We start from the raw sequence: 15,983 nt of genomic DNA, 5'->3' as shown, positions 1-15,983 counted from the left end.
TCAATAACTTTCCACGTTGTTCCGTCTTTCGATTGTTCGGTGTCTCCGATTGAAATAGTTTTTCCTTGTTGACCTCTTTTTCTCTTGTGACTTGGCTTAGATGCACTTGGATTCACGATAAAATTAGCTGACTCGTGCTGTTGAGTTGTAGAAGCAGTGTTTACATAAATTCGTGAGTCTTGTACAATAAAACTGTCTAACTGCTCTGAAGCATCAGAGTCACTTGAATCATTATTTTGTGGTGGTACGTATTGTTCATCGTCTGACTCATTATTTTCTGCAAATTCAGATTCACCTCCCGAAACATCTTCTTGTATTTTTCGTATTTCTTCAAGAAGTTCAAGCTCTGATAGTCCACGACGAGACATCTTTACAGCCGTCTTGAATTTTCACAATTGAACGAATGTTTCAATATTCTAGAAACGAGAGTCAGCAGAACCTAATAAACCGCTCAATAAACAAAATACTTTCAAGGAACAAACAGTATGTAACAAAATATCTTCTAGGAATAAACGTACATAAACATAATTGTATCTATCCGACAGAAAGTTAAATGTTCGGTGGTTAAAAGAAATCGTCAAATTTCCGAGAAAACGATAATAATTAATACAGGGCCAGTTTGGCCCCTTCAGACTTCTATGGTAGGTTTGTTAGAAAATCCATTTAATAAATTTAGTAAACAATATTTTTTTGCGTTAAATAAGACTTTGTATCAAAATATTAAGTCATAAAATATGAAATTATTATTGTGTCAAATAAAAGAACTACAATCACTTCAAATCGCAACAGGGGCCAAATTGCCCCCTCCGACTTTCTAGTGTTAATCCATCTCACATAAAAATAAAAGATCGAATCTCGGTGTAATACTTCTAGTTCGCTCATAGATTCGAAGAAAGAATGGTCCTTAAGCAGAGCATAAGGGGATCATGGGGAACCTAAAAAGGTATAACGGTATGTAATGTAACGTGATGAGTGCAGTGTTTTCCAGTCAAAATTCAAAATTCAGACACGCTCACATCCATCAGGAGAGTTTAAACCAACTCCTTTTGCGTCAACCGCCAATACATTGTTCTACTGAATAACATAACAGGTTTGATAATTTCTGACGAACCGTAATTTTTGAAATTTTCATTATTTTCATGAGTTTAATAATTTGTACTAATAATATGTAAGGAAGTTCAAACCTATGCCAATTTATGTTTTAAAAAGCTGTTTGTTTCAATGCCAATTATTTTTTAGGTAAAGTTTAATAAATTGTTTTATTTCGGACCATTACAATGCCGTCTTAGAATAAAGAGCTTATTGAAATGGAAATAATGGCCACCTTGTACACTTCATGGAGTCAACAATTCAGTTTTAAAGCAGCTGAAAAAACGTGAATAAAGTATTTTCATAATCATTACAACATATCACAATATTAATGTATTAAAAATAGTCCCTTTAAATAAGAACATATTCGTCTATTTCATTTCTATAATCTATACTATTATAGACTATACCATTGATAGTTTGTTAAAGTTTCCCGTTAATGATATATCTAAAATTAATGGGAAAAACTTATCGCTTATACTACGTGGTCTGTCGATTCGTTGGCATTTACGATTCTGCAATCAATCGCGTTTTTATTATTATCAAACAATAAATAGATCAATACATCATAACAATGCATTATTCCAACGCCTTTTATTCCCCCAATATTTCTAATTTTTCTTCTAAAGAATCCTTTAAATTTTATCAACTTCTATTATTTCTTTAATCATTCTGCTCTCTTTGTTTTTATCAATGCTAAGTTCTCAGGAAGAACCGCGTTGAGATTTAATACTCGACGTTTCGGCACCCATTTTGGAGCCATTTTCAAGAGTGATACGGTTAACAATGTATTTCGTAGACACCATGCTCTTCATTGAGTATTTGGTCTTTTACGGATCTGACAACTTAAAGTGAGTAGTGAAGATGGTTTTGATGTTTAGAGGGATAAAAGTTCTATTGATCTTATCAGATCCTGTCAGATCAGTAGAACTCGTATCCATCTAAACATCAAAGCCATTTTCACTACTCACTCCAAGTTGTACAATATCGACAGATCCGTAAAAGACCAAATCCCCAATGAAGACGAATCCATAACCGTATTTACGAACATTCTCTATCAGTCAAACATTCCGATACTACTTCAGCCTAGCCATCATCATATTCAGACTGGCCACAAAATGGATTTCGAAAAAGCAAAAACCATCGCTCCCATCCGCTCCTTAAAATCGAGAATCATTCGTGAAGCCATCGAAATTGATAAACGGCAACAGCTTGAACACGCGCGATGACGCTAAACGACAGCCGGCAACATGGCGACCACTGCTTCTACGAAACCCTGCCCCAACAGACACCGCTCAGGCCACGTCAGCTCAGACCACGTCAAATCAGATCACGTCGGCGCATACAGTTCCTGCGCATACTGATAGTATAAAAGCAGCCACACAGGGTAATACCGGTCATCACTGGACATTGAGGAGTAGGCAGATTGAGACCTCGGTGCCGTTTGACGGTTCTTGTATTTATACAGAACACGATACTGGCACGCCACGAGTGAGAGGAGTAGGCAGATTGAGACCCCGAACTCGAATGAAACCGCATAACTCTTGAAAATGGGTGCCGAAACGTCGAGTATTAAATTCTCAACGCGGTTCTTCCCGATAACTTGACAATTTTCATTTATCTGACCGCGGAAATTTATACGAACATTTTATTCACCTCTACGGGGAGGAATTTTTCATTCTTACTAAATCTAAATACTCTTTTTCTAATCTTCTAACACGCAAATACCGTCTTCTCTGTGATCTTGCTTTCCTTAAATCATGCCGTGACCACCAAGTCTCGTCAAATTAAACATCACACTAAATCTTCTGATTTAGTTTTCTGATTTCCAGTTTCCATTCGACTCGGTCATTCAGAAAGTACTCTTCTATTTCTCTCGCTTTTATATCCTTGTCGACTCCTTCTCTCCAGCTTAATCTAGGTCTCTTTTTTCATTTTCATTATAGTGTCCAGTTTAATACTTTGTTTTTTGGAATTCTACTTTTAAAATCCATTCTTTGTACGTGCCCATACCATTTTAGTTGCTTGATTCCGATGTCCTCCGTTATTCTATGTTTAACGCCCATGATTTCTTGAATTCTCTTGTTTCTTACTCGGTCCCATGTTGATTTACCGGCCGCTCTCCTTCAATATTCTATTTCTGTCCCTTCCAAAGTTTTTATGGCTTTCTCCTTTAGTGGCCACATTTTTGAACAATGCTTTTGACAATGATATTTTAGATTCTGTGTTTATTTTCCCTCGAAATTATTTTATCCCACAGTAAGCTCTTTAATTGCCGAATGACTTGTCTTCCTGGTTAATTACTATTTAAATGGGAATAAGCCCCATATGAAGGTTAAAGTACGTTTATTGACGTTTCAATTTCCGAAGTGGAAATTGAAATATCAATAAACGTACTGTTACGATAATAAATATCATGGCCTATAAAACTGTATATATATATTATGACTAATTCTGTTTTGTTGTAGTCATTTCGGCGTTTGTTTACTAGAAGCCTCTAGACCCGAATTATGATGAGTCATGAGCCACGACTCGAGGGTTCCAAGCAGTTGAAAAACTAGTTTTAGCTGTTGACATCCTTCTAGTTTATTCGATGGCGTTCCCGTTATTCTTGTCAACACCACCAACAATGTTCGAGTCTGCTATAGGGAATTCCAGAACTAACGGAGGTTTATATAAAAGAGAAATTTTATATCAAGGATCAGTTAAAATCTGAACACTCGCGCCCGCGATTTTAATTGTAGCGTTCGTATAAAATAAATTATGTATTATTGAGTAGTTAAATAAATTAATATAAGTTATCGTGCTTTTTAATAAATTAAAATAAGAACCTTTTAATAAAGACATTATAAATTGAATAAAGACAACAGTTAAATAAATATCATTTCAGTACTTTAACCTTTTAACTTTATTGTGGCTTATTCTCATTTAAATAGTAATTACTTTAAAATGTCACAAGAAAATAGCTTCAGCACAATGTCTTCCTGGTTATTTCTGTGTTAAATCTCTTCATCCAAATTACACTCATTGGTCATAGGTATGCCTAGATATTTATACATTTTACAGTGATTTATTTGTTGGTGTTGCTCTTCCAAAATTGTATTTTGTTGTTCTCCTCCTATACACATGGATTCTGTTTTTTTTATATTTACTTTTAAACCCAATTTTTGATATTCCTGAATAAGCTTGCGTGTCATATATTCTTGGTCTTCGTAGTTCTGAGCCAAGACCATTTGATCGCCTGCAAAGCATAGTGTGGACAATGTGTTGTTTAGAGAGATTCCCACACCACATTTCCTTTTCCACGTCTTTAGCGCTGGCTCCAAGTAGATCTTAAACAAAGTCGGGGACAGACATCATCCTTGTTTGAGTCCTTTGTCTACCACAAACCCTTTGAATATCTCTTGGCCTAACTTTATTTTGCTTGTGTTGTTTTTACAGAGTTCTTGCACTACATTTATTAAAGTTACGTTGACGTTTGTTTTTTCTGAACCTTCCCTAAACTATTAAAAATAGTTATTGTTGTGGTACACTGTCGTATGATTTTCAAAGATCTACGTATAGGAGGTGTATTGCTTGGTTTCGTGCCGTTTTTTTTCTATAAGTTGGGTAATCGTAAAAAATATGGTCAATAGTCGATCCACCTGCTCTGAAGCCAGCCTGTTCTTCGGACTCCATCATTGTATTCTCCCTCCATTCTCTTTTTTATTAATTTTCAAAAACTCTCCAGATAGGGACTACCACTGCCATTCCTCAGTATAATGATAGTTGTCACAAATGCCTTTAGCTCGTACCTGTATAGTTTGTCGGTTCCGCATTTTAGTAGTTTGGGTGAGATATTGCCTGGACGTGATGATTTTCTGTTTTTCAACATTTGACATACTTATTTTACTTCTCTACTGTCAATTCTAAGTGGAGATGCTATTGTATTTACTTGTACATAAGGGTGTGTTTGTGGTGTTTGTAGATATTCTGTCCTTTTCTCTATCAGTAGTTTTTCAACGTATTCGTCCCATTCACGTAGGCTAATAGGAGAGATGATATCTTTTTTTCGAAGAGATTTAAGTTACTTTCCAGTTTTCTATACTTCTGCTTTGTATTTACTTGTGTAAACACTTCTACTTTGTATTCGTGTTTACTTTGATCCGGTTTTACTTTCAGAAATGTTGTATTTATCACGTTTGGTGTTTATTTTCTCTTCGATTTCTTCATCTCACCAATATTGCTTGCTTGTGCTGTCTTTTCATACTTGCCCAACACTTCTTCCGCTGCACCCTTTAAATATTCTTTTATATAGTTGTAATGGTCCTCTACACTATCAAATTTTTCACATACGAGTTTTTCATGTAGTCTTTTTTTGTACAGTATTTTTGAGCTTTCGTTGTTAAAGGTTTCCAAGTTTTACTTAATTTCCAGAGTTATTTTGTTTTGTTCCTGCGCCGCATCTTCTTTTTTCTTGACTAGTTGAAGGGGAATTTTTTTAGCTTTGACCAAGTGGTGATCAATTCCACATTTACTATCTCTATATACTCAAACATCTCGTACCTTGAGCTTTGTATTTTGTCTAGTTATCACATAATCGATGATTGATTTCAAGTTTCTTGTTTGTTATACCCATCTAAATTTATGTATTTCTCGATGTTGGAAAAAACCATTTAGGATTCGTAAGTTGTTTTGGTAACATATGGTAATTAACATTTCTCTGTTATCATCTTGAGAGTTTCTCAAAGAACTCGTCTTTATCTCTTACTAGAGCATCATCATTTACGGTGTAAACTCCTATAATGGTGACTTTACTTCCTGGTAGCAAGTTTTAAATTATTTTAATGATGCGCTGGCTCGCTACTACCCAGGATGTTACGTATCTTCCTAGACTTTTTCGAATAAGTATGGACACTCCTTGATGGGCTCTTTTATCTTTAGAGAAAAAATGGTCGTATTCTCCTAGGTTCTCTGACCTTATCTCTTATTTTTGGTCTCGGTAAATACTTTGTTATCGGTAAGTACTAAAATATCCACGTTAGTTTTTTTTGTTTCTGAAATTATGTCGTTAATTTTTTGTGAGATACCTTGAACGTTCCATGTATCAATCCCCATAATCCGTTTTCCTAGCTTGAGTGGTCTTCGTTTATTCAATCGTTTTCGAGACAACTTTCTGGAAGTTTTAACCATGTATCGGAGAGTATCGTAGACTGATTGCATTGTCTACGGCTCAAAAAGACCTGTCTTCCCCCTTTTTTATTTTATAATAGTCCTAAAACCAGAAGGCTATCACCTTCACCCTCCAAACCGTTGTGAAGACTTTCTTCTCCGCCATGGACGCCGTTTTGGGCTTCAAACGTGACTCTGTACGAGGGACCCTTAAGAGGTACTAGTTTACCGGGTCAAGAAACACTTGCAATCTGCAGAAGGCGGGGACTGATTCATGTTTCCTGATAGAACTATCCAAAAAGGAGTTCCTACCCACTACCCGGAATTTATTTATTTAAACTTAATTAAAACTTATTTATTTAAACTTCAAATTTATTTATTTAAATTTAATTGAAACGATCATAATCAAAATTAAAGTTAAAACACGAAAAATTACTTACATGGGGTCGTTTCCATTCATAATTCCTGTCAGGTCTTTGACTGAAGAACAACGATGAATCATTGCAAGGGAATTCTGGATCCTCAAAGAGTGTTCCATTTGCTAAGCATTCATCACGTAGCGCATAAAAATCTTGAGAATCTCCACTTTTTGTGCGTGTACCAGATCCTTTTTCACCGAACTAAATAAAAAAATTAAAGATTAGAACATTATTTTGTTGTAACACTTTGTTTATTAAGAAAACTATTGGCACATTTTTAATTTATAAAAAAGCTAATTCAATGTAAACATGTGGATATATTTTATTTTATGTGAAAATTGAGCGAAGTGAATGTTGTAAAATATTATGTGAAATAAGAATGTTATAATTTAATACGCTATTCAAACAATTCCAAAACAAGCACAACAAATACAGTGTCCAAGTCCAAGGTGGGAGAAATCAAAGTGTTTCGAAAACTCCCGAATTCAGGATGAATAGGTTTTGTCTTTTTAGTTTTGCATATGGCCGCTTAGAGGGCGCCACCAATAAATCCTTGCGACACAAATGTAACCTCAATATTTTATTGACATAAATCGAGTTTCATTGCAATACCACAAGTCGTGTAGATATAGTGAATTTTTGAAATTAGCAATTCGATCGAAAAATGGATCTTAGCCAAGAACAATTTTTTATAATTTTCGGAGAGGATTATCCCAACAGCAGTGCCTGGCTATAATGGTTTCTGTGTTTGGGAATGAAACATCACACCAGTCAACTATTTCCAGCTGGTATTGTGAATTTCAACGTGGTCGCTCCAGTCTCAGCGATAAATTCAGACTAGGTCCACCCAGAACAGCAATCACACAGCAAAACATTGATGCGGTTCGTCAGCTAATTAAGGATGACCGCCCTGTAACATACCGTGAGATAAAGGCATCTTTGGGCATTTCAAAGACCTCAATCCAAAAAATCCTACATAAAGAACTGGGTGTTACGAAGTTGATTTCCCGTTGGATCCCTCATTGGCTCACAGAAGAGCAAAAAGCGGTTTGCGTCAATTGGTGTCGAAAAACATTGGAACGGTTCAACAAAGGGAATTCAAAAAACGTTTATAGTATTGTTAGTGGCGATAAATCTTGGATTACTCCTACGAACAAGAAAATAAACGCCAATCTACTATCTGGGTGTTCCACGATGAGGAAAAACCAACAAAAGTGATTCGTTCTCGAAGTGTGGCAAAGAAAAGGGTCGAAACTTTTGTGTTAAACTCTGGTCATGTGGCAACAATTGCTTTAGAAGATCGAAGAATGGTTACTTCTGATTGGTATATACCCGTTTGTTTACCAAAAGTTATCGCGAAGCTCCGATAAAGCAACACGCAACGGCGAATCATCCTACACCAGGACAACGCAAGTACTCAGACTGCCCAAAAGACAATAGAGTTTTTGGAGCTTCAAAACCTTGAATTGTTAAAGTTTCCACCGTATAGCCCCGATGTAAGTCCCAACAACGTTTTCACGTTCACAAAGATTAAGAATTCAATGCGTGGGCAGCGATTCCAGCCGCTAGAAGAAGCCATCCATGCCTTTAAAACAGCGATTTTGCAGGTGTCAACTGAAGACTGGACTAACTGTTTTACTAATTGCTTTGATCGTATGCAAATTATATCGATCTTGGTGGGACATATTTTGAAAAGCAATAAAGTACTTTAAGTCTACATATCTTTTGTCTTTATGGTTATATGCAAAACTAAAAATACAACCCTCGTACGTGACAAATATGGAAAGTATAAGATGTATTATAAAGTAAAAAACTAAAAACTAGGTTTAAGATGGATGTGTTAAATCGATGAATATACCAATATAAAACTCTTTGACAGATGAAGGTATTGTATGAAATATATTAAAAGATTTGTTAAATGCAAAAATCATCGGATTCGTATCCGTTTCTGGTAACGTAGTCGTTCGGATATAATAAACCAATCCTTTAAATGACAATGAAGAAGATTTTACGATCATCCGCATCAACCTTGCAAAAATTATTCGGCAATAATCTTGCACGGTTAATGCGGATGATTACAACAATGGGTCATGTTCAATATAGACCCAAGAATTCACAAATACCAAATTTGGTTGCTGAAAGTTTGAAGTTTATCGAAAAGGTAAACTAGGAAAGTTGATGATAATCTCTTTGAACTCAATTTTAACAAACAAAGCTTTGGAACTGAAATAGCAATATTTTTTGTAAATGCCTTGAAATACGTATAAATGTTTCCATTATGCATTTTCGTTTACTACACAAATAGAAAAATTGTTCGATATACCTTTATAAGAATAATATTTAACTAGTACTAGTGGTTAGTTAAAAGTGTTAATAAAAATAATTTCTTGAATACAATAATGTGATAAATTCCTTTTTCTAATCGCTAATTACCAATTTACTTTGTAGGATCAATGTAATAAATTTTTATCTCTTTGTAGATGTGCCAATTGATTTCGACTTTAAAATCATTTAATCCCACTACCCGACACATTTTACACATTTTTAACTACTACATTGCGATGCATTTATTTACAAATTTACAACAATATTATTTAGACTATCTAAGGTTAGTGCGAAAAAGCTGTGATTGTTAAGTACACATTATTTCAATGCAGATTACAATAAGAAATTGTTATCATACGACTAAACATACACAACTAACTAGAATCTAAAGAAACATTATATTTGTAGTACATATATCCAATAATAAATATATGAAATGATAATTTATCCGTGCATTTATATATAGGGTGTTAAACCTAAACCGCAGATTAGGCCTATCTCGGTTATACTGATTTGAAATAGGAAAATTTGCACTTCCCCATTTTAATGGCATTAAACAACAGTAACCGCGTGTATTATTGAAGTTATACTTCTATACGCGCGCTCCACGTTGGAAATTTGTATGGGTGTGAATCTGTGAAATCATTCCATATGTAAGATAATGAGTAAGAGAGAGACAGAAGATATATTTTCTCTCTCTTCCTCTCTCGAATATAAAAATGTTCCTTTTGTATATATAATTTAATATTATATATATATATATATATATATATATATATATATATATATATTATATAAAGATATATATATACATATAATATTATATATATAATAAAATATTTATTAATATTATTATTTATGTGATATGTTTTGTATTATTTATTAAATGTTCATAATAATATTAGTCTTTTTGTATTTTAAAATAATAATCTTAATAAATCACTGTATGATCCAGAACTGTCAATTTTGAAATACGTTTATGTCATGTCCTCGGTAGTATAGTAGTCAGTATCCCCGCCTGTCACGCGGGAGACCGGGGTTCGATTCCCAGTCGGGGAGGACTTTTTTATTAATATTATTACATGATAAATTAAACATATATGCGTAAGTAGAAAAGTTATGTATATTATTTTTAAATACTTATGAATATTGCATATAGAGTGGTGGATAGAGTTCGAAACGATGACGTCCTTAAGAGAGCCGGCGTGGAAAGAGAACTCTTTGAATTAATTAAAAAACGCAAGATTGGTTACCTTGGGCACATATTGAGAGGAGCAAAATATGAAATACCACTGTTAATCCTACAAGGGAAGATCGAAGGTAGGAGAGGAGCCGGCCGCAAACAATTATCCTGGTTAAGGAATATTAAAGAATGGACAGGAATACACAATACAGGCGAGCTGTGTCACGCCGCCAAGAACAGAATTCTAGTAATGAGATAGTCGCCTACGCACTTTGGTGTATGGCATGTTAAGAAGAAGAAGAATATTGCATTGTATTATTATATTGAATTATGTTGCACTGTATTATAGTGTATTTTTTATGTATATTATTGTCATTTTTAAATACTTATAAATATTGCATTTTAATTTGTATTGTATTATTATAATAATAACAAAATAAACAATGAATTTTACTGCAGAGTATGTGTAAAAAATTTTTGCATTCAACTCCTTTCATACATATATGAAAATAAAAATATACATTTTCATCATAATATTGATTCAATCCTTCATTTACTATACTATTACAGGTCAAAAGTTATTTATTAATTGTTAGTAAGTTGTTATTAATTCTGTTTCTCTTTCTGCTATGTCTTACCTATAGCATTACATATGTAAATGATTGTGCAGATTGACTCCCAAATAAATTTGTAACGGCGAATGCGTGTATAGAAGTGTAACTTCCACCGGCAGTCCCACTGGACTGCCACACTCGTTTTTTTAATACTTACTTGGGTTTTGTGAATTACAAAAATATTATAATGTTTTTTGTTTCTGTTTCTCACGGAATGTAAAGCGACAGCGATTTTGAAAGACACGCTCTTGTCGTGTAAACAGTATTGTTACTTCAAGAACTCTAAACTCTAATCCATGTTACATTAATTAGTTAGAAAGGTTGATTTAGTCCAGAGAAGCTGATTACTCCTTAACATTCAGAGGCATAATAAATCAAATTAGGGATACCATAATATGGATGACGACTTCTGACCATACGGTACCCACATACAGGCTTAAAGTACCTTTCCAGGTAAACAACTGCCCATCAGAAGGATGGGCTAGAAAAAAAACACAACTCAGGCTGCAGAGTTATACTTGAGAGTCTAAAAGTGCAGAACGGTCAGATGAGAAATTAAGAAAAATTAACATGGAGACTTTCGAACTTAAGTGGGTCAATAAACGCAAAGATAGTAAAGCGGCTCTGGAGTCGCTTAGGCTAGTTTGGAAATGCCGAGAAGAACTCGATAATCTAGCGGGATGTAAGTGTCATACTGGTATGGGTGCCAAGTCAACTAATGCCAAAAAGCTAATGAACTTTAAAGAAGGGGATCAGAAAGCGCAGTCCGTGGCACAAAAAAAAATGGATCCGAACACTTACTGGGAGGATATTCCCGGTAAAACACTATTCCCGGCAAAATTTTATTACATTAACTAAAAGGGTTAAAATACTGCGAACAACAAGCACGAAACAGCTGAGAACGATAACAGGCGTCAAAATATTTATATGAGATTAAACCACAACTGATTGTAATAAAAATTACATTGTACATTTATTTTGGAGGTTTGGATTTCTAATCCGGATATTGTTTTCAAAAAGATTATTATTAAATAAGAAGTCATTTTAACCTGTAGTTGTTTATTAATTGTCGCTTTGTTTGACAGGTGGCTTACCTTGAAGACAAACAGCCATGTTTTTAGTTAAGATTCTGTGGGTGATGTACTCTCGAATTGATGTCAAATTCTAATTTTTGTGTGTTTATGTATTTAATTGTAGATGATGTGTCTCTGACTTCTACTAATCCTTTAATGTTAGCATATTCTTTTTGCTGAATTCTTCTTTTAGTATTAGTACCCAGAGCCTACTACATTCTGTTGATCAGTTTGCTATACATTTTTCTTCATAAGTAATATGAGGGCTGCTTCTTTGATTTTCCTCTTTTTGCTGTAGTTTTCCTTCATGACTATTAATGCATCTTTCTATTGTATACTGTGCTTATCGTCCCAGGCATGTAAACTCGAACCACAACCCAGTAGTAGCAAATATGAATGTAAGATTGAGAAAACCACTAATGAAAAGATCTAGACCACAAATATACATTGATAAACTAAGAAAACCAAATACATACCAAGAAACTCGAAATAAAATAAATCAGAGTATCCAAGAAATAAAACAACAAAATAAAAAAAACTACAGATATTGAAACGAAATGGAAGAATATAAAGAACACAATAGAGACTGTGGGACGGAAAACATTAACATTTACAAAAGCTGTCAAACAAGAATGGATGACACAAGAAATTCTCGAAAAGATGGACGAAAGAAGAATACATAAAAACAAAAATAAAATTAAATATCAAGAAATTAATAAACAAATAAAACAGAAAATAAAACAAGTAAACATGGATGTCCATTAAATGTCAAGAAATTGAGGAATGTGAGGCAAGGTATGACACTTTCAACACCTATAAGAAGGTTAAAGAAATGATTTCAGGAAATCGTAACAAACCAATCGGGATATTAACAAATGCAGATGGTACTACTATAACTGAAGCGCAAGATAAATTACGTACATTCAAAGAATACATTGAACACCTATTTTATGACCAAAATGTAGAACAATCAGAAGTTGACGGAGAAATCACAGGACCAGAAATAATGAAAGAGGAAGTTATTTATGCCATAAAACACACAAAAGGTAGAAAAGCTCCAGGACCCGATAATATACCAATTGAACTATTGAAGATAATATTGATGTCTTGGTAGACCTTTTTAACTCACTTCTTTTCTTTTTTTCTTGATACTGCCTATATTCAGATTGTCTTATAATGTATCATATATATATATATATATATATATATATATATATATATATATATATATATATATATATATATATATATATATATATATATATATGATACATTATAAGACAATCTGAATATAGGCAGTATCAACAAAAACAAAATAAATAAGAAAAAACAAATTTGAAATACTTTATAACAAAATCATTGTATGGAAAGAAGAGGAAGTTATAATTGTCCAAAATATTTCTAATTACATCATTTTTAGCTACTAACAAACATGTAAAGACTATGTTTACTTTGATTCAAAAAACATCTGTACCAAACGTTTTTACGTGATTTTGACATGAAATTATTTGCAAATCTAAATTATCTCTCTGTATCTGGTCGATGAGATCATCTTGGCAATATATTAATGAAGTAATGAAGCGATTTTTAATAGATATTGTTTATATGAGTAGTTATAGACAATGAAAGGATTTAAATCTTTTTTATCAATTGACAATAATCAAAATTTAAGAGAATAAACTGTAGTCTATAAACTAAGTAAATTAAAATGATTTATATAATCATTTTTCAACGATCGGGGCCAGATTAAATTGAATCATCTTCCGGGTTTTGTTTTCGACACATTATTGAATACTGAGGCCTACTCAACACTTTGCTAAACTTTAAGTAGTACCTTCTAAACTGTAATGACAAGGGGCACTAATTGTTGATAGGGAATAGCATATATAAAACACTCATACGGGAAAATCAGCAGAAATTAGGGATTATTTTCGTCTCTAGATGAATTCTGTTAATTGAAAGAGATAACTATAAATGTAAACATTTAATCTTTCTATCTATCTATCTATTAAATGTGTATTAAACGTCCATCTTTTCACATAAAAGTCTTATTTTTTCCTTCAATACAGGGTAGGACATAAATATAGCAACTTCAGTTGGCGACTTGGTAGGTTAGCAATCATCATGGCTATTATAAACTTAGATGCGGTTGCTTTGAATAGTTCGATTGATGTGCAACCGTATCATTCCCTCAAATTACGCAGCCATGAGCTTTTTCTCCTTTCTACACTTCTAATGTCCTGGATCTTTTCTTGTAGAGTCAATTAAAGTACGTCGTACTTTTGACCACGCATGACTCGCCTTCGTGTTTTGGTGCTTTCCGTTCTTTTGTTAACTTCTCTCATCACGTCGTTGTTTGTTACACGCTTGGTCTCCATTATATCTTCAGGATTTTTTTATATATCAACAGTTCGAATGTTTCTAGCTTCTTAGTAGTCGCCGCGTTAAGGGTCCACGCTTCCATTCCATAGAATAGTCGAGAAAATATATCACCTTGCTCTCCTAACTCTCAATTCTAATTTCAGTTCTCTGGTACAAAGTGCCTTTCTAATTTTATTGAAGTTTGTTCCTGATTTTTCTATTCGAACTATATGTCTTACATTGGTGATATTTTGAATTCACCATTTTTTTGCAGTCTGCTAATTTGATATTTAGCATTTATCTTTCCCTAGATCCTTGTGTTTTCAATTATTTTACAGGGATATATTCAAGGTTAATATTGACAATCAAGTGATCTGCGAAGGTTTATGAACCAACCGTAAATAAAACCTTGCAAGTATGAATAAAAAGATACCTGACAGGCGAAGAAAACGAAAAATAAAAAAATAAGATGAGATATTTAAAATAATTAAAAGATAGCTTATCCAATAAAAGGGGATATAGTTCGACAAAACAGAACTGGCAGCTACAAACGTTTGACCTCACTTGTGAGTGTAAACAGAAAATACCTGAATGCGAGAAAATAAGATCTATTTATACGAGCGAAAGAAGCACTTTTTTGTTTGAAAGTAAACATCACTTCTTTTAATAAATTTGACGACTTCAAAACCTAACGGTACCGTGGGTGGAGACAGCTTTTTAAAAATGGTCGATCATAAATTGGATTATTGTTCAAACAAAATATGTAAGAATAACGAAACTTTCACTAGCTGCAAAATTTTGCGAAGAAGTCATAAAAATATCGCGCAAAAAACTACAAGGAACTGTCGAATGTAAATACTAGATGTTTGACAAAATAAAAAAAAAAAAAATAATAATAATAAAAAAAAAACAAAAATATTGAAACATGGAAGCGTTTTAAGACGTTTCAATCTGTATATTTTTCGCTGTTTGGATCTAAGTCCTACGTTAGAAGTCGTAAGCGGAGTAGAATCTTAAGGTGGGTACACATATGCGAGCCGAACTGTTTGCGAACTGCTCGTGAGCTGTTCGCGAAGAGTTCGTTGAAAATATGTTTATGTTCAGGCTATCCAATACCCTAAGTATCTAATAACACGCCGAGAATTAATTTACTTCGTTATTCTAAACATTTCGGTATTTTGTTTACATTATCTGTTATTAATTTCTCTCGTTACTTTTGAATAAGCCGCGCTCGTTCAGCAATTTTGTTTAACCGAATGATCTCATCTTTTCCAATTTCGTCCCAAAAACCGACAGGCTGTGGTTCCTGACGAGCAACGAACGAACAGCTCTCAAGCGGTTCGTCCCGTCGTACAAATTAACGAATATAGCGTTCACAAACGGTTCGCGAACAGTTCTGCTCGCATATGTGTACCCGCCTTTAGAACTTATCGTTTATTCAATTCTAGGTAATTATGTTGAAATATCGTTTCGTTTTATGTGTATTATCAATGTTTGTTGTAGTAATCACCAGTTATTTTTTATGCGGTTTAAGACCAACCTTACTGATAAGAGAATTGACTAACGTAAGAAGTTATATATTTTATTTATTTCATCCAATACAATGATATTGTGGGTGTATCTAACTATTAGTGAAAAAGTGACCTAATACCCTAGTTTTTATTCTCCACAGTTTTTAAAACATGTCATCCGAATAAAGGTTGAAGACAACACAATACTTTCTCTACAACTTGAGGGCTTTGTATGGTCCTTTTCAACACTTGAATTT

General features: G+C 33.6%; 1 protein-coding gene across 5 annotated transcripts in view; it reads right to left on the bottom strand.

The window, feature by feature from the left end:
- LOC140443464 (calpain-A-like) overlaps positions 1–15,983 on the bottom strand; it is a 343,829-nt gene that overhangs the window by 177,189 nt on the left and 150,657 nt on the right. For all 5 annotated transcript variants that reach the window (XM_072534748.1, XM_072534749.1, XM_072534745.1 and 2 more), the window contains one exon: positions 6,681–6,860. In XM_072534748.1, coding sequence (XP_072390849.1) covers positions 6,681–6,860 — 180 coding nt within the window. The remainder of the gene's footprint in view (positions 1–6,680; positions 6,861–15,983) is intronic.

Source organism: Diabrotica undecimpunctata, chromosome 6 (assembly GCF_040954645.1).
Source record: "Diabrotica undecimpunctata isolate CICGRU chromosome 6, icDiaUnde3, whole genome shotgun sequence".
NCBI lineage: Eukaryota > Metazoa > Arthropoda > Insecta > Coleoptera > Chrysomelidae > Diabrotica > Diabrotica undecimpunctata.
Note: the sequence above shows the minus strand (reverse complement) of the source record. Positions and strands in the feature narration are given on the sequence as shown.